Source organism: Oryzias latipes, chromosome 14, assembly GCF_053564925.1.
Source record: "Oryzias latipes strain Hd-rR chromosome 14, Olatipes_Hd-rR_3.1".
Classification (NCBI taxonomy): Eukaryota; Metazoa; Chordata; class Actinopteri; order Beloniformes; family Adrianichthyidae; genus Oryzias; species Oryzias latipes.
The window spans coordinates 16,621,669-16,647,572 of NC_136250.1; the positions used below are offsets into that span (position 1 = coordinate 16,621,669).

Below are 25,904 nucleotides of genomic sequence, written 5' to 3' on the forward strand. Positions count from 1 at the left end.
TGGAAATGAAGCTCTCATTTCTCCCCTACTACATATTATCCAACTATGAAACCAACCAAAAAACAACAAACCTCATATATATTGAGGCCTGAAGCTGCTTAGTTTGAATTTGACAAGCCCTTTTCTACCTCTTGAACACTAGATATAACTAAAGTTGCCATCAGTCTTCTCTTTTCCATTTGTTTTTTCTTTTCTGCTGAAAGAGTTGTATCAAACACAACTATATGTTAATGTCAACTTTGATAAAATAAGCTAAATTTAAAAAATAAAGACATGAAACCACATAGCAAAATACTAGGAAACACCTGTGTGAGTAATAATCATTAAGGCTTTTATTTTTCTTTGTGAAAATGTCCGCTGGTTTGCAAAAACTGAATCTTAAGAAAGTAAAAGACTCTTATTTCAGAAAAATTGTCTTATTTTCTGTCTTGCAAGAAAAAATATTTTACCAAGAAAGTTTTTCAATTGAAAAATAACCTCAGTTGAAGAAACATTTCTAAGATACTAAAATTTATTTCTTCAGTTAACAACACGTTTTTTTACCCCATTGGCAGATTTTTATTGTTTTGCTTATTTAAAGAAAATCTGTCAATGGGGGCACTTTGACTCATTTCTAAAGGACCTGTTTTGGCAGTGCAGGGTTAAACTGAGGTTTTATGTTAACATAATTAAAAGAAATGCTTGAAAATTACACCGTTAAGCAGCTGCTGAAATGATCTGCAAATCTGAGGTATTTTCAGCATGTATTTTTTTTAAATCAATACTTTGATACTTTTTTTTTATATTTTCAGAGACCTTGCAAAGAAAATATGCTGAAAAAATAAAACATATTATTTTCTTTGAGCAGATAGAAAAGGTGGATCTTTCCTTTCTGGACTGCAGTGACTTCTAATATGAGTACTGTGATTGAACCACCTATTACTGTTTTTCTGCAACAATGTCTGTAAGGGGAGATCCGTCTGCTAGACCCCAGGATTCCCAAAAGAACTGTGGTGGCTGGATTTATGCTGGCTGCAAAACTTATTCTAAGGAATTGGACAAATCAAAAAACAAAACAGGACTCATATTTTTAATAAAATGGGGTAAAAGTTATTTTTGCTGCTCATTTTCCTACCCGGGACCTAAGACGACTCGATCTCTGAGGCACCGCCTTTCGCTCTGATGTGAACTTAGAGTCGGGCTTTGCAGCGTTTCTGTATTTTCCCCATAAAAAACAAACAACATCAAAACTTCTACAAAGATGGATGTGCATATTGTGGTTCCTTACAAAAATCATCCGATCAGCGCTAGCTCTTTGGAGAACGTGGGTGTGTGTGTTAGCCTGGGGGGCGGTCCTGGCAGCCCAGACTCTTCCTGGAAGGACTTGTTCCTCACTTTCCTGCATATGAATGTAAGAACCCACAGGTTTTCCTGGGTTGGGAGGAGCTGGTGCTCAGAGAAATACGTGAATTGATCAAAATACCACTTTGGTGTTGTTTTTTTCTGAGGAATGAACATTAAAATATAATTAAAACCTCAGAAAAGTTGATTTTGCATGATATAGGGCCATTTAAAACACACTATAGTGAGTAGAAACGTTTATTATTCTTTATTAGGCACAATATCTTGTGTATTATCTAGCCAGTTTCTAATTCTGTTGCTTTCAAAGTTTTATCAAATGTCCTGAGGAAAAAATTGCTTCATATCCCCTATTATGTCAACCTAATACTCATGGATTTTGGCCGTCATTCAATAACCCTTGATGCCTGCACTTATTTCCAACTATGAAATAAAAATCACCCATGTTTATCCCTGTCAAGTAGATGTTAAATTAAAGGCAATTTTGTAGCAGAAGTGGTCTGATGCATGTTTGCATCATTAGGAGTCAAGGGTTTTATAGCTTAAAAGAAAAGGTTGTTGTTGCGCCATAAGCAAAAACTAGATCCTTTTTTGGGGACAGTATGTTGTTTTGGATCCCTGTTTATTTAATTAAAGTTATAATCACATTTTGGAGTCTTGAAGTGGTTTTTAAACACTTCCCAATGCAGTCACCTCCAGTAGATTGGTGCTCAGACTTATGGGTAATTAACATTTTTCTTTCTTTCTTTCTGTCTTAAGAATTATGTGAACAGACTGATCAGCAGGCTGCTGCCAGGTTGATCTAATCACATATTAATCTTTATTTAACCCCCCCTGAGAGATCCCAACATGGGCTGCATCTGCAATTCTGGGTGTGCAAGTGCATATCATGCTTTGTGTTATCAAAGGTCCAAGAGCCCAAACCAGCTAATTTCCTGGGTTTGCGCCTGGATCACACAGATAAATTAGCCAAACCCACACTTGCTGCGTGTCCACTCCTGGCAGTCCGCAAAGGTTCATCTTATTTATCCAGGCAGAGCTGGAATAATCTCCATCAGCCCTATAGACCCAGCCCTTTTCCACCCCATGCAGATGTTAACAAAAGCTGCTTTGCTTTTTCTATGAGTCAATTAGGAGCAGAAAACAGGAATGGAGTCACAGCAGGACACATGTCTGCCATGAGATAATGTTTGTGGAGCAAATCTGGTTTGTGCTGCAGAATAAGCCCTTCACTCAGAGAGACAAAGACAAAAGCTTGTAATTTGGTAAATTACTGCCAGAGGTTATTCTGAAGCTAGTTATAACTTCATTTTGCTTTATTTTTAACATAGAGTTGTACATGGGGGTTGAAGTCCTCCACTACCGACCCTTAGTGTGTGTTTTTGTGTTAATATGAAGCTGACACTCTACAGCTAATCTTTTCACACTGAATTTTTTTATTTAAATATTTCTAATTTTACTAATTTATCTGTTACACAGATTCAGTTTTCAGTAGACTTTTAACCTATCTTTAGTTTATTGCTTTTACTTGGTTCATATCAACATTTTTATGCCAGATTTTTGGGATCTTGTTTTAGCCAAGCAAAGATAGTGTACGATCCTTATGACACAACATGTGGTGAGCTTATTGAGAAGAGCCATCAAAATATGAGTATTTGAAGATTTTAAGATGCTCAACCTTCACCAATAATTGCTTTGGAGTGACTTTAAACAAAAATACAATTAAAAGTAGACCCTCTTTATTGTCCTGAAAACCAGTTTCAAAGTAAAATAATATCTTAGCTCCAGTTGTTTTGTATTCATGCTTGTTTATTTCCATCTCTTGATGCAAAGTTTCTCTTGGCAGACAAAAACTATAAAACTTAACATTTTTATTGATTACAGTAAAACTACCTAAAACCAATACTTTGTAAAACATTAGAGAAAGACTATGTACCTAATAAATATTGTTACTTCATCAGCTCTGAATGAATGTTAATTTGATGAGAGAGTGAATACACCTATGAATAATTTTCTTTATGATCATCTTAAGGTGTGCAAAAAAACAGTGGCTGCAGGGAAGTTTCGTGGTCTGTGGTTTCTTAGTCTTTTTTTATGTTGTTCTTAAGTATTCTAGTGTTTTTCCCCTTGTTTGCATATTTCTGTACTTGAAGGAGTTTCCTCTCGTCACTTCCTGTCTAATTTTGATTTTATTTAATATTTCAGATTTGTTTAGATAAATAAAAAACTTTTGTTTTGCTCTTACCTGATTTCGGTAATTTGCAGGTGAAGCTTTTGAATTTTATCTTTTTTCACTTGGATATAGTTGTTCATTGTTAAGACCCATTCACACCAGATATATGATGCACGCTCAATAACATGTTAAACCCGTGTTAAAATTCGTGAATGCTTAGTTCACAGTAGACAAGGAGGGAGAGGCGTCTTCTTCTTCTTTTTCTACTGTTTATCAGCGCATTTCCACTACCCGAAGCGGTGCAAATCTCACGAATCTCGCTCCAGGCTTTTTCTTTCACAACTCTATTCTGATATATGAAAGACTTGTTGCCATAGAATCCCAGTTGGACACAAACCACAATCATTAATTTCTCCTTCATGATCAATCTTTAAACGATTGGCACGTCCGTGAATTAAAAGGAACTCCATCCAATAGTCACCATCAAATCTAAGTCCCTGATTGGCCAAAGTTTGACCTGGTTTAACTTTCAACGCATATTCAGTGGATTTTTTTACATAAAGCCTGAATTGGTTGTGGAAACGAGCATTGCCACAACCATTTTTGTTGCGTTGAATGCGAGAGATTTGAACGGGGACGCCTGAAACGCACATTTACACAGACTTCTCACTGGAAGTGGCCGCTTGTGCTGTGGGCATTGTAGTTGATACATATTTTTAAACATTTTCTGTGCTGTTTCTTGGAACACATGGTGCTCTGAGGCTTAGTATAATCGCACACAGTTGGCACATTCTCTCCAGCTTTAATGGGTACTGGATTTTTTTTTACAAGAAATAAATCATTTTGGGAACAACAATGACACGACACAGCATTTTTTTGAACATTTTATTAAGCTGACATGACAGAACAAAACAGCGTTGCTGTTTAGCCCATAAAATGAAAAGAAGAGTACTTTTGCATTAGCATTCTACCATCAAATGGTGATGAGGTCATTCAGGGACATTCAATTAGTGTCCAGAGAAGTCTAGCAAGAGGGGATTTTCATGGAAATGTTGCAGCCAAAAGGCCAAACCTCCAACAGGAAACCGAGTCCAAGAGAGTCAAGTTTGCACACAAACATAAGAGCAGTGGTGCAGAAAAATGACAACAGGTCGTCTGGACTGATGGGTCCAAATTTGAAATATTTGGCTGCAACAGAAGGAAGTTTGTTGGTCAAAGTTGGAGCAGTACTATGATGAGTGTCTGCAGACAACAGGGAAACATGGCTTCTTTGAATGCTTATGGTTATGGTTGTAATAGTGTTTTCATTACTGAGAGATTCTGGCAAATACCTATTCATCATGTAAAACCATCATGAAGGTGTATGATTGCCCCAAATTTATTCTAAAGCAGGACAACAACTCCAAACTTACGCAAAGTCATTATGACTGTCTTCAGTGTAAAGAACAAGAAGTACAGGAAGTGATGGCTTGGTCTCCACAGAGCCCTGATCTTAACATCAGGGAGTGTCAGGAATTACACGGAAAGACAGAGGATGACAGGAATCCCACATCCACTGAAGATCTATGGTTAGTTATTTACTAACAACCTTCCAGCTGAGGCCCCCTAAAAAACTGTGTGCAAGTGTACCTAGAAGAACTGATGCCTCTTGAAAAGCAGAGGGTGGTTCGATTGCTTTTTCATTCATATACTGCATTTTGCTTGATGCTACTAAAAACATAACACACACACACATTTGAGAAATGTGCTTTACTCTTAAAACAAAAAGACAAACTCCCAGAAGAAAGATCAGACCAGTCTGAAACCTGAGTGAGAATCATGGAAATCATGACATGTTGGGAAAACAACAACCAGCTGTCTCTTTTGGGATTATAACCTGGAAACTATTTGGATGCAATATCCCATCATAGTTTCACTTTCTATTGAAATCTGTTTCATTCTTTATTTCCAACCAGCATAAACAAGCGAAGCTGTAGGTCGCTGACGTCTGTTTACACTGCAGAAGGAAATGATGCTTGCCATCTCCCAGAATCAGCTTCAATCACGTCGCCCACCTAAATAAAGTTATCTTTCTCTCAACTTAAGTAAAAACAGGTGAGATCTGAAGGTGGAGTCTGGACTTTTGTCTGAATCTCACGTCACAGTAACGGGAAAATCAAAGCTCTTTCAGGGTTTGAAAGATGAAGCACTTGGTGACCTGTGGTGATGTGGATCAAAGCATGTGGGCCGCATTTGTGCTTAATCGCGGGTGTCCATCTTGCATGAGCCTCATTGCTCACCCTTGGTTTCATTGCCTAAGATGAACTGCCACTGCAGATTAATAACTTCAAGTCACGGCACAGGCCAGGCTGTTTTTTCAAAGCTACAGTCCAGGTCCTCCAAAAATCCAAACCAAATCAAGTCAAGTTAAAACATTTCAATGGCAACGCTTTAAATCATAACAGACTTTAATGCACTGCAGCTCTTAGGGATAATGAGCTTTCAAATATTTATCCTCCTGCACATCATTGTATTTCATTAATTATTCTCAGTGTTTATTTCCATTGCACATGTAACGTATGGAGATTTCATGTCTTCTTTGCTTTATTTGCTGAAATAAAAGCTTGAATAAAATTAAAGATAAAAGTATAATGCTTGCTGATATACTAACTTTGTTCTGAAGTTTAAAATTGTCAACTGGAGCAGAGAATCTACTGTATAAGTCAGAATGACAGCAAAGTCTGCTGCCTAACAATCTAATAGTCACATGATCCAGCTAAAATACTGTACACACTTTCTAAAGGATTCCAAAGTCAACAGCACCAGAAAAAAAACAAAGGGGTCTATCAAAGAACTGAACAATTAAAGGGGAGCAGGTCAAAATTTTAAGGGAAAGTTTTCTCTAAAAATGTAACTGGCATGACCCCGAAGTCAAAGCATCTTAAAGTCTGACATGTCAGATGGCCTCCTCACAGACACAGAAGGTGCTGCTCTGAGCGGAAGAGACAAAAACTGGAGACATCAAAGAATCCACTTTATGTTAACATCCTCGCTGCAGCGAGCTGTGGGAATGTTTATCAAAGCAGAAGAATTAATGAAGAGGTTAAACTTTAAATAAATACAGGACCTTTGGGTTAAAGACCCAAAGCTCAACTGAATGAAAACAGCTATATATTTCAAACTTGATTTATTTTGTCAGAATCAAATTAATAGTTTTTTGTAAATTCAAGTACCAGTGATAGAGTTTTAGTACAAAAATGAAGGTTCTGCTTTATCTTGAAGATGTATTTTTCATTTTATTTTTAGGTTGTTAAAAAGCAAAGAAAAATTATCTGAATGAGAGGACATTAAAGTGTGTCTATGTCATCGATAAACGCAGCAGAAGTGGATTAAGAATAAATATGTGACGTGAATATTCTAAAGAATTTGATTTTTAGGATTTTCAGGAACTGTAATACTAAAGCAAATCCAAAACAGTCCTTCATAGGTTTTCATTTACATCAAAGCCAAAAAAAAAAACCTCTGATTACATGTTTGATGTTTTAAAACTCTATTTTGAGACTTATTCGAAGTCACAATGAAGGGATTAACAATAGAGCTCGTGGCATTTTATACTGTCAGTGTTTGCAGGATACCGTACTTACAACAGTTCATCAAGATGAAGGAAAATACCTGCTCAAAGAAGAAATATCTTGAAATTATGAAGACGCACAAAGTTTTGCTTTTATTAATTTTCTTTATTTAACTGCGAAGTTGATGATGTATTCAAAACCTGCATCTTTTTCTCTTCAGTAATATGAATATGTAAATATAATTGAGAAATTCTGCATTTTACTTTCAAATAAAAACAAAATCATCAAAATAGATTATCTGCGTCATGTTTAAAGCCTCCCTTTTCCGCAATTATTCTGGCTCTGCTGTCTTTACAATTTTTCTACCAAACAATTTTTTTTAATTTCTGATTTTATTAATCATCATTCTTAAAAATACATATTTAAATATATGTATATATATTTTTCTTTTTCTTTCTGAGCTCCTTCAAGTATAACAGTTCTGGCGGATGAAGCCTTTTTCTGTTTATTTTATATAAAAACAAATGTGTACATTTTTGTTTGTATAAAATCAGGAAAAAAAATGTGCTTAATGACTCAGAGAAAATGTATGGCAAATAAAAAAAAATCCCTACAGCACTTCAGAGGTAAAATATTTTGAGGTACGAGAACTCATATCTGCACTTACAATTAGAAAGGAAATATGTAAACAACCATGTCTGTCAGGATAATTACACACCAGTACAAGAACAAGTAGTCTAAAAGTCATGTACGAACTACATATGGCAAAGAAAATGACAGTCTGTACAACAATATATGTCTCAGGCACAAAAAAATAGCTGCTGCTTTATGTTCGGAGTGAAAACAGTAAGTCCTTTGTGTACAACCGCTGTAATTGCCTGGTCACAAGCAAACCTATTTACTGTGTTTGCTCAATATTATCAACTATTTTTATCACTTTAAAATCCCTACATTAATTCTTGTTCTTTTGTTTTTCATAAAAAACAAAATCTTCCTGTCTTCCACAAAAACAATAAGACAAACAGCAGCAAAGATTTTACAGACATTTACAGATGATACATTATCCACTTAAATTGATCAAAAAGATGATTACATACAGGAGCATTAAAAAAAAAAAAAACATTTCTCATTTACTGCATGAAAAGGCAATAATCATAGTAAGAGGTCTTTAAAAGGCAGCCTTTCTAAAGGTCCCATAATGTCCTTCTTTAGAATGAATATAAAATAAAGGAAACATGACAGTTACGTCAATACATTTCATATTTTCTAGACAACATACACACTTGTTTCTTAAAAAATATCAACAATAGAAATAAAATATGAATAAATATCTTCATGGAAAATGGTAATGGTGACTTAGGCTGAGGATTTTCTATACAAAAGCATACTTTTTGAAAATGTCATATCTAAACTTGTTATACAGAAAGTTTGGCTAATGTTAACCAGATATGTCTTGTTTGTCTGATTTGGTGTTTTTCCAACCAGCAGATCCAATAGTTGGACTCAGGCCTCAGTCTTCTACTGAAGCTCCTGCAAGTCCTTGCTCCTCTCCAAAAACTCTGAAATCAATCTTAACATATTGAAAAACTGACCTCCGGCTGGAAACAGAAGCCTTGGAGAGCAAAATATGAACCAAAGCTGCCAGTTGTCATGCAGAACCGTAGAGTTTAAGGCTGTGTCCTGACATTAAAGACCCAATCCAATGAAAAGCAATGAAAATTGTGTTTTTAAAATCAATTCTCTTCTGGCTTTTTTCTGATGATGAACATTTACAAAGATAATTAAGTTTAAAAGCACATTTCTGAGTATTTCTTTATTCAAATTGTTGTGAATTAGGTGTGGACGAAAAAAAAAGCCTGTAGGTGTGACGTGGGAGCTACTACGGCAAGCTACAAGCTCCCTGATATGCTCTATTCTTTTGCATCTACTTATAGATCCATGAACGTCTTTGTTTTCCCTGTCCGAGCTAGCATTTGGATAGCTCCGATATTGCTCTGCATTTTTGTTAATAATGTTAGATTGAGGGTTTGAGAGCCTGTAAGCTAGAGGGAGAGTGTGTAAACAAATGGATGATGGAAATGGAGTTTACACGCCACAACGCAGAGGTGAATTTCTGGTGAACTACTGCCGCTCTGCAGAAACTTGAAAACACAGGCCTTTTAATTTTGCCTAAAAACAATTGAATCATAAGTAAAAACGCTTTTAAAATAGATCAAAAGATGATTGGAGTGGGACTTTGGAAGGTTTTATAATGATTAGTGATGTACAATTAGGTTTAGGTTTCTCCGTTTTTTCCCCCTACATATACGTATTTCCGATTGCCTAAATTTCATTTTTTTTAAATATCAAATTGCCTTCAACAGTTTACAGGCCCAGATTTTTGTCCTCCCTTCAGTAGGACTCATGAGATCACACTTTTAGGTGAGGGTCATGTGTATTTATTTTTTTAAAACAGCTGTTTATCTACCTTGACTTTCTGTCTGCTCAATTCTGTAATTTGATGTGGTGCAGCCGCTGCAGCACAGTCAAAGAAACTCCACATCTACCTTTAGAGCAGCAGTTCTGGACCGCCTCACAAATGCATCGCTGTCAATAATGAGCCCATTTGACAAATTATTGTAAAGAATGCGTCTGGTTCTTTGACATGTTGGGAACACTAGTCCTGCTGAGCCAGAACAGCCTCATACTGTAGCACTACAGTATGAGGTATAGATGTGAACATCTAAGTAAATAGCCGTGCTCTAACTACATGCAATTACCTGATGTATAAATTAAAATGTCAATGTTAAAAGCTAAAATTGTTCCTCATCTAATAGACATGGCAATGCTAGAGCACACTAGCAAGTCCTACCTCAAAAACTTTGGTTTATTATTTTCAATTCAAACTTGCAAACACGGTCTTGGTTCCTACATAGGTCCTAGTTACAATCCAGTTACAATCACACATTTGGCTCTTCCGTGTCCAACACACATTATTCTGAGATGCAATATTTCCCCAAAGTCAACAAAAAACTTCTTCTAGGATTCTAAGGATTCTGTTTTTTTGCTGGCACATAACTTTGTGTCAAGCCCCTCATAGAACACGATGGTGGCAGTTCATGTAGTTTCCTTTCTTTAAATGACGGGAAGCAACGTCGGGCCAAACCTGTGGAAATAGTACAATAAATGGACGGATAAGACGCACTCTGACTGTGCTTTGTTCCATTAACTTCATTCTCACAAGAGTCATTGTCTCACCTGTCTCTGGAGTAGCAGGCTTCCTAACCTGATACCCAACTGTGTGTGGTTGTTTTCACCCTCTCGGGAAACACATGGGTTCCGGCCACAGGGTCAAAGTTAAAGTCCAGCGCGCCTCCGTCCATCAGAGTGTCGTGGAGGACAGACTCCAGGTCACATTCCAGCCTCTCAATGGACACGCTGTCCAGGTCACTGGGTAGGCGCTCCTGATGATGACCCCGCTGGTGAACAGGATGTAGATCTCGATAGCTGTTGCTGTAGCTTGCAGAGAAATCATTAGTGTGTGCTGGGTGTCCATGGGGCAGTTGCATACCTGTTCTCACCCTGGTCAATTGTGGGGGGGCAGCTGAAAAACAAAGACTGGCTGTTGGAATCATGTTACAGCCATTCAAGTCTCTGGGAGCTGCAGAGCTGTGGTCACGTAAAGCTTGTGGATTTACGCGAAGAGCTGGGTGACCCTGAAGGGGGGTAACAGTTTTTATGCCGGTAGGACACCCCAAATGGCTCTGACTGGTGAATGTGGGAATTCTACAACTTCCCCTTGATATTTCTGACCCCTTTGATGACATTGTGTCCCTGCTGGGATCTGGATCTGCTGTTAGCAGCTCTTTGAGGAGACCTGCTGGACAGATGTACTGATTCTCATAAGCTCCAAATCCTGGCTTGGTCTCTGGAAGTGTCTGCATGGGAGCAGGGGACAGAGAGTTCATCCTGACCTGGCCATACATGCACTCATGGTATTCTGGGGTCAATGCAGTTGGGCTATAGGAAGTGCTCTTAAGCATGGCAGGGTTTGAGGAATGTGAGGACTCTGAGCTCAGCTGGTGGGCTTTAGGAGACAGGAGGTTCAGGTTATCCAGCAAATTCTCCATGACATGTTCAGAGGCACCATGGCTCATGGACCCAGACCTCTCAGAGAGGCTGGGTAAGGTTATCTTGGCCCCTGTTGCTCCAGGATACATCATGTGGCCATCGGACTCCACCAGGTCATCGTGCTCCGAGGTGAAGGGTGAACAGTGGCCGCTCACAGTGCTGGCGTCTGAGCTTGTGCGCGTTCGGAATGAGCTCCAGGCTTCTAAGTCATCGTTACTGTGGGAGTTTGGGCTTCCCAGCCAGCTAGAATACTGGGAGACAGGGCTGCCTGCTCCTCCCTCGACTCCTTCCTGTAGAGATATCTGGGGATTTAAAAAACACAAAAAATAATCTTTCTACGCCAGATTTGAAGCTGCCATGAAAACAAACATACAGACAGAAGTGGAACTATTTTTTTAGAATGTGAGAATATTTGACTATTCTAAATGAGAAAAGAAAAGTGTACTTTTTTCTTTGCTGCTCTTCCTCTGAACTTCACAAATTTATTGTTGTTGTCCATAGAGACTGCTCTGCGCCGAGGAGACTTTCCATTCTTTCCCCCCTCTGGGTTCAGCATCCACCAGGAGCTTTTTCCAGTCCCCTCATTCTGGAGACGCACAAAGCGGCTATGCAAAGACAGATTGTGTCTGATGGAGTTCTGTAACAAAAAAAGAGAAAGGGATTGGTTTCCACCTTTTGTCACAAAATCTACTGCACACAGACACAGAGCAGTTTTGATTTAGTAATCTGAGACACGTGATTCAATAATTGATATCCTGTTAAAAAAAATTGAATTAACATTTTGTTAATTGATTAATAATCTGATCGGAGAGGGACTTAAATGTGTCAACTCAAAACTGACCATGAATGTCTGCATTTGGAGTCAAAAGTAGAACATTTTGTGTATGTATGGCCATCTCTCTCTTTTCTAATTGCTGGTATATATTTCCACCTATGTTTGAACCCTTTCCAGAAACTGCTAACACACTACTATCCACAGTTACAAACTGGAAACAAGAAGAGTGACTAATTTTACTTTAAAAACATGAGAAAACATATGTATCATAACATATAAATACACTCAAATGGTCAAAGCTGCCAAATATGCTCCTGAAGATTGTATGCATTGAACTGACAACTGAAAGAGCTTATTCAGAGTAGTTTAGATTTGCTTCCTTTTTTTGCGCTCAGTCAGATTTGTCCCTGTCCAAACATGTATACACCTAAAGCCTACATTCAGCCCATTTTCTCTAATACTATGTTATGAACCCAAAAAAAGGACACAGAGGCACCTCTTATGGTAATTCTGTCAGCAAGACAAACAACGGTGGTGGATGGACAGAATCACGGTCACAAAGTGCACAGATGATCTGTAAAACCTAAATTCCCTTGACAAAATATGACCTTAAAATATAGCTTTCTGCAACAGAGTAGATGGAACCAAAGATCGCAAAACATACCAGTAGGGATTTTCCAGTAAATACCCGTGTGAACTAAAAAGTATAGTTCCCTGCAGGCATTAAAGCCAGATGTCCCAACCTTAGCATTCACCAGGAGCCACAGAAGACCAAAATATGATGGCTTAATGTGGAACTCTGCAAGTCAATTTGCCATGACAACCTTATATTTGTGTATTAAAACACTGACTGATTTAAGTATGACTAATTAAAAGTCAAAAACCACACACAGGTATAGGAGTAAAAGTAAAAAAGGGTGCATCAGATTAAAAAAAAATATAAAGAACCAGGAAAGCTGAGCACAATGAGAGTTTTTTATCCAAAAGCAGAGTAGGGAGAGGTTACGGAGTTTGCCGGAAAGATGGGGAGGGTGATAGAGTGAGATGTTTTCGCCTGCAGTCAAAGGGTCAATGAGTTCACTGCGAGCTGAGCTTGAGCTCCTCTGTCTGCTCTGACAGAGACATGCAAATGGGTTAAATGGGAAAGGAGTCGAGAGGGAGCGGGAGAAGCATCAGATGGGCTTTGACCCGTTTTGTTCCTCACCACGACAACCCCTAACGACCCCAACCCACTGCCCAAACCCGACTCCTCCCTTCTCTTTCACCGCCTCTTAAAATAAGGTTTCCTGTGTCAGAGGACATCCTGCACACGCAGACTGAAAGTGATGCTGTCACTTTTTGCAAGGCCACAAAATGTCAGGCTCAGTTTGACGCGTTAGCTCGAGTTGTGACCTTTTCTTCGTTTTTTTACATTTTTTATTATTCTTTCAAGATGATCTCAATCTGTAACTGCAGAAAGGAAATGAGTCATTAGGGAGAACCTGAGATCTCATCAGTGTCCGTACGCCAACTTTTTTTCCATTAGCTAAGTTGTGCATCTTCTGGCAGCATGGCTGAGATCAGCGCTGAAATGCAAATACCTACAACCTCTGATTAGTCTTACAATAGATCGTGCATTGCATGGCTGCATCCCTCAGATAGGCATTCTTTCTTTAGAATAATCTCTTCAGGAGGAGCCCCCCCCCCCATACAACAAAAGGCTTCCCCCAAAGTGGGTTTTATTGCTGCTGGGCTGCTGGAACTCTCCTCTAACTGCATCTAAAAATGTGCACCTGTAAATGAAAGACAGCTCATCTGAAGCTGGAAACAGAAAGGTTGACCTTTGGTGGCATCAGGGGAAGTTCTTGCCTGTGGTCGTAAAATCACCTGAATGACATAAATGACTAAAAATCTGTCATCTAATGACATCAATGAACTTTAGAATATAGATTAAAAACAAGTTACTGCAACAATAAGTTTGACTTTGCTCTTTTCAGAGCCAACTGCTTCTTGAAGCAGAACCAATGTACAATTAAGGATTTTTTTATCATAATTTGGGATTTTTAATAATAAAATTAACCATTCACATAATTTCAAAGTCATTGATCTGTCAGTATAGTTTTTGAATTTGCCAGTCACATGTGTTACAATAAACATACTGCTGCTAGTTTTAATGGGTGTCATCTGGAGGAAGATTGCAACGTTAAAAAGTAGATATACAGCAGAGGGTACAATAGAATCACCCAATTCCCATATAAATGTTTGATTTAAATAAATATAAATAATAATTCAATGCTATTTTGTCAGACAGGCGTTAGCCATCAAAACTAAAAACAAAAACTTCAGAAGGAATTAAATAAGGAGCAGAAAAATTCATGAAAAGAAATGTTAGCCAGAAACAGCTGGTATATAAATAATGCTACAAACATTAATAAACACGACCAAAAAATAGAAGTGAAAACAGTGCTACGTCCAAGATATGTATGCTGTATCAAAGCAAACCTGGAGATTGCAATGGTGTGCACAACCAGCAGTCCAGTTGTTCCAATATAACATAAAAATATTGTAAACTATTAATCAATTTTTTAGGTGGTGTTTGTCTGCAATGGTCTTTTAATGTCGTAAAATCTCTATAAATATCAGAAGATGTGACTGTCCTTGTATGTTTGCTGTATCATAAGCGTATATATACTATATACACTTATGTGTTATTCCTACCATATTTAATGTGTATGCAAAATAGAATAGAAAAAGAATTGTTCATAAAACATTAACATAATTATTAAAGATGTTTTTTTTCTTGTATTTGTCATTTTGGTTCAAATCTTGTAGCTCTGATGCTCCAACAAAGATAAAGTGAGCGTCAAGCCCATATATGTCCAAGGTCACTGGGTTCAAGCCTGACATGGGGAAGGATTTACTTCTGACAAAAATGTATTTCCAGTTCGCCCCTGAAAACGTCCCATGAGGCAGAGCTGCATAAGTTCAGTCCAGCAGAAATCATCTGGGTCTCAACAGAGCTGATGGGAATCCATCTGTTGCTTCGTTCCACCGGACAGCACATCGGGGACCTGAGCGGGGTTGGGAGGAATTCTTCCTTTGGCTCTTCAAGTCAACGTGTCATCATTTTTTCATCATTTCTTGTAAGTGTTATTATGACAAACTACAGAGGCATGACACCAGTCCTCCTTCTGCCCTTTTAAAACAATTGCATTGACACAGCTGCAGTTTGTGTGTAGTCAAGCATGAAGCTTGCAGTAACGGTCGCAGGATAAGTAAACAAACAGGGCACAGTTGCATGAACAGGTGCAACCACAGGGAAAGTGGCCTTGCTTGCAATTTGGTCCAAACATGTCAAACACAGTGCCCGACACAACCACAGACAGCGGAGAGGAGCTCCCAGGAGACTAACTCCGTGATCAGAAACCCGGCCTTATTTTAGACATCAGGGCGAATGCTCAAAATGTGCTGAGAGTCTGAAAAAAAAACAGAATTCCTTTCAAAGATGACTGCTATTACACAAAGCCGTCCTGCTGTTTTCAGCAAATACTAAGCAAGAGTGAATCTTTTAAGTCAAAACTTTCATCATGATAATAATTTTAATTTCCCCAAAACATTCTGGCCTCTAAGAGGCCACGGTGGATGCAGTAGTGCTATGATGGGGATCAATTTACCTCCAAAAAAACAGGTCTTCGTTCATTTTTTGACAAATTACAGTGAAATACATTCATAATTTTATTTTCTTCATTTCTGATGTCAGATCCAAATAAATTAACACGTGCAAACCCTGCTGCCTTCAGTGCTGGAGCATCTGTTTTTGTTTCACCCAGATCATGTGATTACCCAGAGGTCAACCAGTTACCACTAGTTAACCGCACATCACCACTAGTCTTGATCATGCAGCAGGAGGAGCAAGTTTTTAGCTATAAATAAATAATAGATGTTGTTGGCTTAGTGTATTATACTGACCTACACAAGCCCTAGAATTTGGTTCACGAATTAAAGGCTCTTTGGAGAATAAAACTAACTGGAGCCAGGAGAGATTCAATAAGTGACCTCTAGGGGGTTTGATACAGAAAAGAGTCAGCTGTCATCCTTTCCGAAGTTAAGTGATTCAAATAATCTCTTATTGACTTGAGAAAGACTGGCAACCTGTCCAGGGTGTCACTCACCTTCACCTAACAGTAGCTAGGAAAAGCTCCAGCAACTCCATGACCCAAAAAAGGAATAAGCGGGTTTGGAAAATGGATTGTTGGATGGATCTCCTATTTTTGATCTTAATGGCCCTTTGATCACAGATTACAAAGAAGAATTTAAAAACTGGGGGGAAAAAGACCAAAAGAAGAACTCCTAATCTATGTTTGATTTAGACCTCAAAGTACCGGTAATTCAAGTACGTCCCTCCCTGCTCTCTTCCCAAGACAGAAGAAAAGGTTCTGCATCTAAAAGTTAAATGTCTGAACATCAGTTGAAATTGTTCCTGCAAACACAAAACCATTTTTGCATCAGAGCAATTGAAAAAATTAACTTTAAACATTAATTGTCATTTGATATTTGGCTAAAACCACATAATCTGCAGAAGGCTGATGCTGCTGGACCACCTGATGCTGGCTTAGAGAGCATCATTAGCTATCGCAGAAGTCAGATAACTGGCATAAATGTGAGAATGAAAAAGCACAGCAGCGCAGCAGAGATTACAAGGAAGACACAAACCACATCCTTGCCGTGTCTTCCTGTGCACCCCTCCCCCCACCTCTTCTCTGACCCCAGATGAGCGAGGTTGAGCGTTTGAGTGGGACCGGGTTTGTAGCGTACTGGGCGGTATAAAGGCACTCCGTAGAAGCAGGGTGCTGCAGCGGTGTGGTGTGAAAACATGTTGCCTCTCCTTAACTCCAAGCACAATGCAGGAGACTTCACGATCGCTGAGCATCAAACCGACTGACCTATTTCTGCATCGGCCTCAAAGGGGGACCTTGAAAAGGATTGGAAAGCTTTGTGTCATGGGTTCAACTTGAGGTAAACAAAGAAGCGAAGAATGAGAATAATAACATCCTCCTAATCAACGCACCCCCTTCCTGTGCACACACCCATGCAAAGCTCGGTTTTTAACACATTTTTACATGTGCATTAAAGAACTAAGGCCAAGTTCTTTTTGTCAACTGAGAGATTATTATTCTTTGTATTATTATTATTATTATTATTATTATTATTATTATTCTTTGGAAGACAATGCAAAATCCCACATGCCTCAGATTCCACCAACGGACACGTGTAGGCAACAGTTTGTACATAAGCACCACAACAGCCAGTCAGCTGACCGCTCCCCTCCCTCAAATAACGGTTGCTCTGGTTTAAAGGTTCAACCCTCCCTTTTCTCACGATGATAGATGATGCTCCAAGATCCTCTTTTTATATTGTAAATAATAATTCAAGGTTGAAAAGCAAATCTCAAATCTCTTTAAATTCATTCATCCATCTTCTGTTCTCACCTTGAATGGAGTGATATTTCTGCCACCACGTTGCACACAAAATTTTCTAAGTTGTAAATGAAAATATTAAATATTTGCTTTTCAATTATTTTTATTTTGCTTTCAAAAACTTTTTTTGCGTTGCAAAACAGATGTTTTTGCATGCGTTGTGTCAAATCTCACTTTTTTCCTATCCTTGATTTTGCTGACTACTCTGAGTGCGACTTGGCTGTGGCGTGATATAACTGCCACCGCCAAAAAGGTTTTTGCATGCATTGTGTGTCATCTCACTTTTTTCCTATCTTTGATTTGCTGCGTTAGGTTTCTGTTTAGCGTGACAAAGCTGCCATCAAACAGCTTCTAAAAATGATGAGTATCTTGCAGTGTTTTTTTTAAAACTCTATATTATTTTATTATTAATTACTTAGGATAATATTGTGATTGTGAATTTTCAAAATTACCATCTTAAAAAAAATATCTAATCCCACTTTAAATAAAAGGTATCAAACAATCTTTTTTTGAGATTATTTTTTTCTTTTTATAAAGACATTCTCTTCAGTTCCAGGGGAGCCACTTTAGCTCGTGCTGGTTTGCAGCGCCTTCCGTCCGTGAAACCAGGGTTCGACTCCGGGCTGCTCCCTGTTCCCTTCCCTACCCCTGCCGGCTCCAAGCCCAGCTTGAGAAGGTTGCGTCAGGAAGGGCATCCGGCGTAAAACATTGCCAAATTTACCATGCGACTTGTTCGCTGTGGCAACCCCTGATGGGAGAAGCCGAAAGTGGAAGAAGAAGATTCTCTTCAGTTCCAGGGAAGGTAACGCCTTTGGAACCACCAATTTACATTTCTACAGAAAAATACATGAACAGTCTGGATACACAGCAACCGTCGTAAATCTTTAGAAGCTAGCAGTTCACTCAGCAGGTGTAAAAAGACGTGACAATGGTTCTCTGTGACTATAGTCTAAAAATTTAGGAAAAGGAAACACCACATGATGGCTGTTAAAAATGGAAACCAACACATTGAACGTAAAGTTTGATCTAACAAAGATAATACTAAGCTTTACTGCAAATAAAAAGGGTGCATCGGATTATCAGGCGCACTGTCAATAAATGATCTATATTCTAATTCATTTCATGATAAGGCACACAGAACAATAAGGGACAAGTCTGGCTTTTAGATGAGCCTAATGCTACGTTCACACTGGCCTAGGCAACAGGCGTTTTAGGGACCACTTGCAATGAAAATCTATGTAAACAAAGAAAAAACATGCTTCAAACGTTCCTGGGAAGGAACTATGACCAGACTCAAATTTGGTAGTGAAGTTTGGGTGGCATTTTTTTTTTTTTTTCAAAACACGGAAGTGCCAAACGGCTTTTAATCAAATATGAAGAAGACATTAATAATTTTGTTTTGTGTCCAGCTGGAATTATATGACACCAAGTCTTTCATATTTGAGAAAGGAGATGTGAAAGAAAAAGCTTGGAACAAGATCCATTCGATTTGTACCGCTTCAACATTTCGCACCGAGCCTCTTCCAGCCGTGATCACGTGTGCTAGTATCGGGAAGCAACAGTCCAGTGAGAAGACCGTATGCTAAAAGGGCATTCAAGAACCCACGTTCAGCGTTCTTACTTAGCCTTATAGTGTGGAAAATACAATATATATAAAAAATAGTGCTGTGATTATGAAATTTTATTTTAAATAAACAAGACTTAAGTAGACTCATGAGGAATTGTAATACAATAAAGCATTCTAGCAATGGCACAAGAACATAGAGTATTGACAAGAATATAATCAATATCTTTGAGTTTTGTACCAAATGTTTATGTAGTTATTGGGTCTGTTTTAAAAGGTACTATTTGTTGGATATTGCATTTGAGAAAGCACAGCTTTAGTGTCATTACAGACTTTCCTGTTTAATGATGGTGTCATCAATTTTAGAATGTGCATGGGCAAGACTGAAAAATAGAAAGATGAGTTAAAAAAAAAAACATCATTATTACAAGTAACTCAAAAGATTGACTAATACTAGCGAGTGATGGTGACTGGGTTTTAAGAATCCACTAGAAGTTTTTAGTTAAATGTGGATAAGGGTGGCTTCAAAATGTTTGTAAAAAGCACATTGTGAAGATCATCATAAGCTAAAAAGGATGTCTCGTGTTGGACCTTTTAACAAATAAATAGAAATTTGAAGGGAAGAAATTCTGGAAGTCTTGGAAAATGTAATAGTGTGCACTTATATCTGCACAAGTAAGTAGATTTCAATCATTTTTCTAGTAATCTGCTTACCTCAATGTCATGGAAAGCAAAACAAAACCTGACCTCTGCAACAAAGATAAGAGCTTCCTGATGTAGATTTCTGCCAGGACCTTATAGTATGGAAGCAAAAATGTGCAATAGCTAAAGACCATGGCACTTTCCAACTGAAGTGCATTTGGAAAAAAAAAGTAACAAAGAAAGTAAAAAGACACAGTGTACTGAGTAACAGTTAGAGTCCTACTTCAGTCATTTATAGAGTTCCCAGTGTTTTTATAATTATGCCGTTTTTAGCCAAAATAAAAAAAAAACTGTATCGGTTTTTAGACATAGTTTCCGCAGAGCGGCATTAGAAATTCACCTCTGAGTTTTGGGTGGAACCACTGGAATGGAGCAACCCCGCCCCCACTTCCCATCACCTCCTAGCCTACAGCCCCTCACAAACCCAACCTAACATTACCGGTGCAACAAAAGTGGCAAGTTACCTAAATTGTAGCTATCCAGCAGTACAGTTTTGATGACTTCAGTGAGATGACTGATTGTAGTTTCTATGTCACAACTACAACATTTTTAACAACATTTTTATGTCAAAAATGCAAATTTTTAGCTTAATTTTATTTTATATTTGTCCTTCATCATCAGATAAATGCCACAAGAATATGTCTATGAAGACTCTCATTCATCCAGGTGGATTCCATCGTAGTAGTAGGTTTAAAGGTTGTCATCTGGACTTGGTTTTTAAAGTTGAAGACGTTTCACCTCTTATCCAAAAGGCTTTGTCAATTCATGACTTTGACAATTCTGAATTGATAAAGCCTTTTGGATAAGAGGTGAAACGTCTTCAACTTTAAAAAACCAAGTCCAGATGACAACCGTTAAACCTACTACGGTACTATGCCACAAGAATATGTTAGAAATACAACTTTCATCAGAGTGTGTCTTTACGCAAGTGAATACAAACACAAAATAACCATGAAAAAGAAAAAAAACAAGATGTTTCCAAAACCCTTCTTCCTCTGTCATTAGATGGAATACAGTACTGATTAGTGTAGTATTTCCATTCAACTCCGAGCTGTCTCTGTATCGCTGACCAGCTGAAACACATTAAACAGCAATCTAAATAAGTTCCTTTAAAAGCTGCAAGTCACCTAAAGCTGTTTCCATGCTTCTAAAAAGTGGCATCACAGGGAAAATTGATGTGTAACATTTGTTTTCAACTGTTGGCATTTGAGAAAATAAAAGCCACCACCTTTAAAATTCAACCAGCTCATTGTTTAGTAAACGGGCTGTGAAAGAAACAGGAAAAAAGATAAGGCTAGTAGTTCCACCAGAGTTGTAGTGACCTTTCAGTACCAAATGATGAGCACCAAAAAAAAACAGGGGCGGATCAAACCTGTCAGTTTGAATACACCCTTAGATTCTCTATTTCTATCAAATGTTATCTCGTAATCTGTGGATTCTACAGAGGCATGGAAATCCTGAAAGAATCTCCTTCAGTGTTTTCTGTCACTATTTGGATACATGCAAAAAAATCAGGCACCAGGGAGTCAAATCAACAGAGTAGGCGTTCCCCACAGTGCACCGCATTTTAAAAAATACGCCCCCTTAAAAACAAACAAGCTCAGAATGGAACTTCACTGAGCTCCAGTGCCAGCTGTACTCAGAGGTACCGCTTCCTGTTCCATTATTTGGTGTCACAGTTCACTGAGAAAAACACTGGCCAGTACCGGTAAAATGTGGTCCATGCACACAAGTCCACTAGCATCCCAAAGGGACAGGGGAGGTGCAAACCTCACTTCCCAAAGGTCTCATGGCATAAGTGACCAAACTGCCACTCAGGTTTGGAAGCGAAAACAAGGAACTGTTCATTATTTGAATGAGGCAGGAAGCTACAGCGATACCAGCAACGCACCAATCCTGGGCCCCGCCTTCTTCCCTTTGGAGTGGCTTCAGGTATAAACCCTCTTGCAGGGGAATGTCCCCCACCTACCATCAAGCCACAGGCTCCTCTAGGAACCAAACAGCAAATGGTTGCAGCATCAATACCAATGATAAAAAAGGAAGGTCAAATGTCAACTTTAAACAAACATTATACCCCTCAAAAGCTCCAGGAACAGTGCAAAAACACATCAAATAAAACACACACACATACTTGGCCTCTATCAATGACCCTCCTATTTTTCCAGCCCTGCCTCTCCTGGTTTGCTGATTTTGATGCTAACGAATGGCTCATTTTTCCATTCACTTAGCAGGAAATGCATCATGGTTCATTGTGGGGCGAGTGTGATGTTTTTTTTAACAAGGAAGTGTAAAAATAGCTATCAGCCAGTGGTTCCTATAGGCTGGGGGAAGAGTCAGGAATGCTGAGACTTCAGCAACAATGACTTGATGTAAAAAAATAAACTCAGTTCTTCGTATTTTCTAGATAAATGGTGCACAGACACATTGCAGGGTCATCTATTTAGGATTACATTCAAACTCCTATAATGGTATACATAAAATTAGTATTAAAAGATATTAGTGGACATTTTGGACATGTGACTTAAACTGACCTAAACACGTTAAACTGGCATTCCTGAACACACATTTAGCCCAGGGTGTTCACACTGGAGGGCCGCTACCCAATATTAGTGGTGCCTGTCCACCAGTTGAAAGAGCCTTAGTGTGGGATGTTGACGTGGTGCACATCTTGCTACAGGGTTTTTCTTGCACTGCTGTATTCCGATATATGAAAGACTTTGTGTCATATAATTCCAGCCGGGCACAAACTGCAGTTATTATTTTCTAAATTTTCAAACAGTTGGCACTTCTGTAAATTAAAAGGGATCCCTACCATATCTGAATCCCTGATTGGTCAAAGTTCGACCTGTGGTTTAACTTTCAATGTTCAGTAGCCACACGTTTTGTATGTAGAGCCTGAAAACGGTTATAGAAACCTCTGTACCTACGCGTTAATGTGAAAGTTTTGAACGCAGAAGCCTGAAGGGCATTTACATAAACTTTCTTTCTCCAAAGTGGCCGCTTGAACACATGTTACCTCTGTTTGAATGTAGCTAAACATGTAGTTGTTGTTACTGCCCAATGTTTGCAGAGACTTCGGTCTGCACTCAGGAGTAGACCAAGTGAAGGGGTAAAATTTCACTAAGTCCACCTGCTCTGAGAGGATGCTTAGCCTACAAAGATCCTATTCAAGGCTTGGATCCCGGAGTGACCAAAATCACAGAGAACAAACACTACTAAAACACCAAAGGGACATCCTGAAACTGTTAGATCTCCCACACTGTCAGTTGTTTCAGGAAGGGGTTCAATTCCCAGTTTTGGTCATTTAATATATCTTGGACAAGCCACTCAATTCAAGATTAACTTATATTTTCTAAGTGTAAAACATTGCTTTGAACGGTGTATCAGACAGTAAAACTGCTTTATAAAAGCTGATTTTTTTCCCCCATTTGACCAAGGTAAATACCACCAGATGAAAGTTATATAATGTCCCAACATTCTAGATTCTTTACTTAAAGATACTGATCCATAGTCCTGGTGAGCTAGAACTGGACAATATATAATATATAAATAAAAGTTGCATTAAGTGTGGATCCTTAGGCAAGACCATTCATCCTAACGGTGTAGGGTGTCCAAGTGGGTCTCCCTGTGCCTGTCCCGAGCCTGGGTAAAATGCAGAGTTGTATCAGGAAGAGCATCCAGCGTGAAAAGCTGGTTCACTGTGGCGACCCCTGACCGGATATGCCGAAAGATGAACAACAACATTCTTACTGTCCATCAGTGCCAGAAGTTAAAACATTGGGATCCATAAGGTTACAGTTATAAATAAAAAGATATAAATAAAGTTGTAAGTTTTGTAAGTTTACATATTTTCCAACTTTTTCTTTTTCAAAGCCCCTCCAAGAAAGATGTGAATACACATGTGTGGCACCTGTCCATGTTTTACCTGTCTCCTCATTGGGAAAAGTCCCAAACACCTTTAAACAGACAGAAGGAGGAAGAATGAAGGAAGTGGCAGGATGAAGAAGCCCGATCCCTTTCTCCAAGCTGCAGCATCCACTGAGGAAACTGTTTGAAGACGCGGGCACAAAGATATGAGCGCACAGCTCAGGAATTGAGGATGTTTGACGTCGATCCCAGCATCCACTTCGTCCTGCCCCTTCCCCTCTGACACACTCCCTGACACTGATTAAGTTGTTTGTGTCGTCTCCTGTTATTCTCAAGGGAGCTGAGAAGGTCTCACTCCAGGCTGCTCATACGTTTAAATTGCTAAAAAGTTGGATCCCTGAGTTGGATTGTAATCTGATTACTCTTTTGAAGTGTGGGGTTTTAAACAATATGAACTATATTTGTTCAACTTTGAAACTGTAAGGATTGTGCATGTGTGTGTGGCTGACAGAAGTTGTGCCTGCAGGAATACTGGATGAGTCCACATTATTTTTTATTTTTTTTTGCGGGAGGGGGGGGGGTCATACAGGCTGGACGTATAGCCCACATGGGTTTGTTTTGTTTGGGGGAAAAAATTACATATGGAAAAAAAAACGGTTAATTTTCTTCTGTGAAACCTCAACAACTGCTATTTCTACCAACAATTTCATCATGTTTTCATGTATTCTTAGATGTATTTGCTCAGGATGTTTACAGTCAGCTGGTTGCTGCTTGAGAGTTTCCTTAGTGACACAACAGAGAGGCGTGTGCCAGCAGAGGAAACCCCTTAAATACTTTAAAGATTATTTTGAATATAAAACGTGGGAGATCCCTGATAAAAGGCGGTTATGTGGCTCACACAGTTGTGAGCTTTATTTGTGTTATTATCCTGTGATTTTCTCACTTTTACCAACACAGCTATATGAAGCCCGCTGCAAAGTTGTAAGAGTTGGCGTCAATCAATTAAGCCCAATTGAAGAGAAAAAACTAATCATTTTCAACTGTAGAAGAACTTAATAAGTTGGACATTTTTTTTTTTTTTTTACTGATTTTGGAAAGAAAAGTTTGTCTGCGTTTGGAAAAAGATCTTGGTAACTGTTTGCATACCATTATAGAGCTCTGCTTTTCACAGAAGTCTTAACTAAACTCAAAAGGCGGCTTTAAAAGATCATAAATTGACACTAAAACAGTGCGCTCGTGCGCCATGACGCACAGCACTCACTTTCCAACCGGCGGAGCTGTTGCTGTCCCCTTTATCCTTGAAGTAAGGCACACTCTTCACCATCCAGTCGTAGATCTGCGACAGCGTTAGCCTCTTCTCAGGTGAGCTCTCGATCGCTTTGGTGATGAGGTCAGCGTACGACATGTTCCCCCAGGCGTTGCGCCGGGATGAGCTGACTTTTCTCTGGACCCCTGAAGGGGGCACCTGTTGCTGAGGCGGCAGCTGCGGGACCTGCTGCTGCAGGTGATGGAGCTGCACGCAGTTCCCGTCCTGACACTGAATGACCCCGCAGTGCTGTTTCTCCTCTGCGTACTCCTCATAGTCCTCCTTCAACAAACCGAGCCCGCTGATGAACTCCACTCCTCCCGGTTCCTGCTGCACAGACGGCGCTGGGGAGGACGTGGTGGAGCTGGCGGGGTCAACCAGCTCGGGCCGGGGCAAAGGCCAGGTGCAAGACCGCGGGCGGGACAGGGGCTCAAAGTCCGGGTCAATGTCATCAGGTAGACCCTGTGGTGGCCGGGCTTCAGCCATGTCTGGATCCCGCGGACTCGAGCTTTTGCGGAGGCGCGCGCATACACAGCTAAAAAAAAAAACTCCTAACTAAAAAGTCTCCACGAAACAAAAATGGAATCCAGAAAATAATCTCGAGGAAAAAGAACAGAAAGTGGAGGGATGTCGGTGATCGAGATGACAGCGCCGCCTTTCTGTTCTTAAGTTCTCACCTGCTGCATCCGCAGCTCTGAACTCCGCCGCTCCGTTACGATCAACAAATAGACTGCCTGAGTTTGGTGCTGCCTTCACGGCCCTTCCTCAGGCTCCGTTTTCAGAGCTGCACAGCTGGAGGATGAGTTCAAATGCTTTTGGTTGGAAACAAACGAACGAGGTTCCATGTTTGAATCAGTGCGAAATAGTAACCTTCATCACGTGCTTTAATAAGCAAATTTATCATTAGCAAAGTGCTAAGTAGGATATTTTTAATTTTATTTTTTAATAAATTAAAGTGCTAAACAACAAGTAAGTATTTGTGTTTTTAAATGACATATTTTAAAATAAAGTAAACTGTAATGTAGCCAATTTGAATTGATTATTTTTAATATGTTTTTATAA

General features: G+C 39.1%; 1 protein-coding gene across 1 annotated transcript; it reads right to left on the reverse strand.

Annotated features, from left to right (window-relative positions):
• Nucleotides 1-7,223: 7,223 nt before the first annotated feature.
• Nucleotides 7,224-25,572, reverse strand: LOC101164740 (forkhead box protein O1-A). Its single transcript, XM_004076514.5, has 4 exons — nt 24,798-25,572; nt 11,618-11,809; nt 10,300-11,474; nt 7,224-10,207 (listed from the first exon to the last, which is right to left on the reverse strand). Exons 1-3 carry the CDS (start codon nt 25,326-25,328, stop codon nt 10,323-10,325), a joined length of 1,875 nt encoding a protein of 624 aa, XP_004076562.1. The 5' UTR covers nt 25,329-25,572; the 3' UTR covers nt 7,224-10,207; nt 10,300-10,322.
• Nucleotides 25,573-25,904: the final 332 nt, after the last annotated feature.

Excerpts from the sequence above, each read along its gene's own strand:
- LOC101164740 (XM_004076514.5), bottom strand. The coding sequence starts at position 25,328 with ATGGCTGAAGCCCGGCCACCACAGGGTCTACCTGATGACATTGACCCG. Across the intron at positions 11,810-24,797 it reads ACAGCTCCGCCGGTTGGAAA|AACTCCATCAGACACAATCT; the intron begins GTGAGTGCTGTG and ends TTTTTGTTACAG. Across the intron at positions 11,475-11,617 it reads GAAGAGCAGCAAAGAAAAAA|ATATCTCTACAGGAAGGAGT; the intron begins GTACACTTTTCT and ends TTAAATCCCCAG.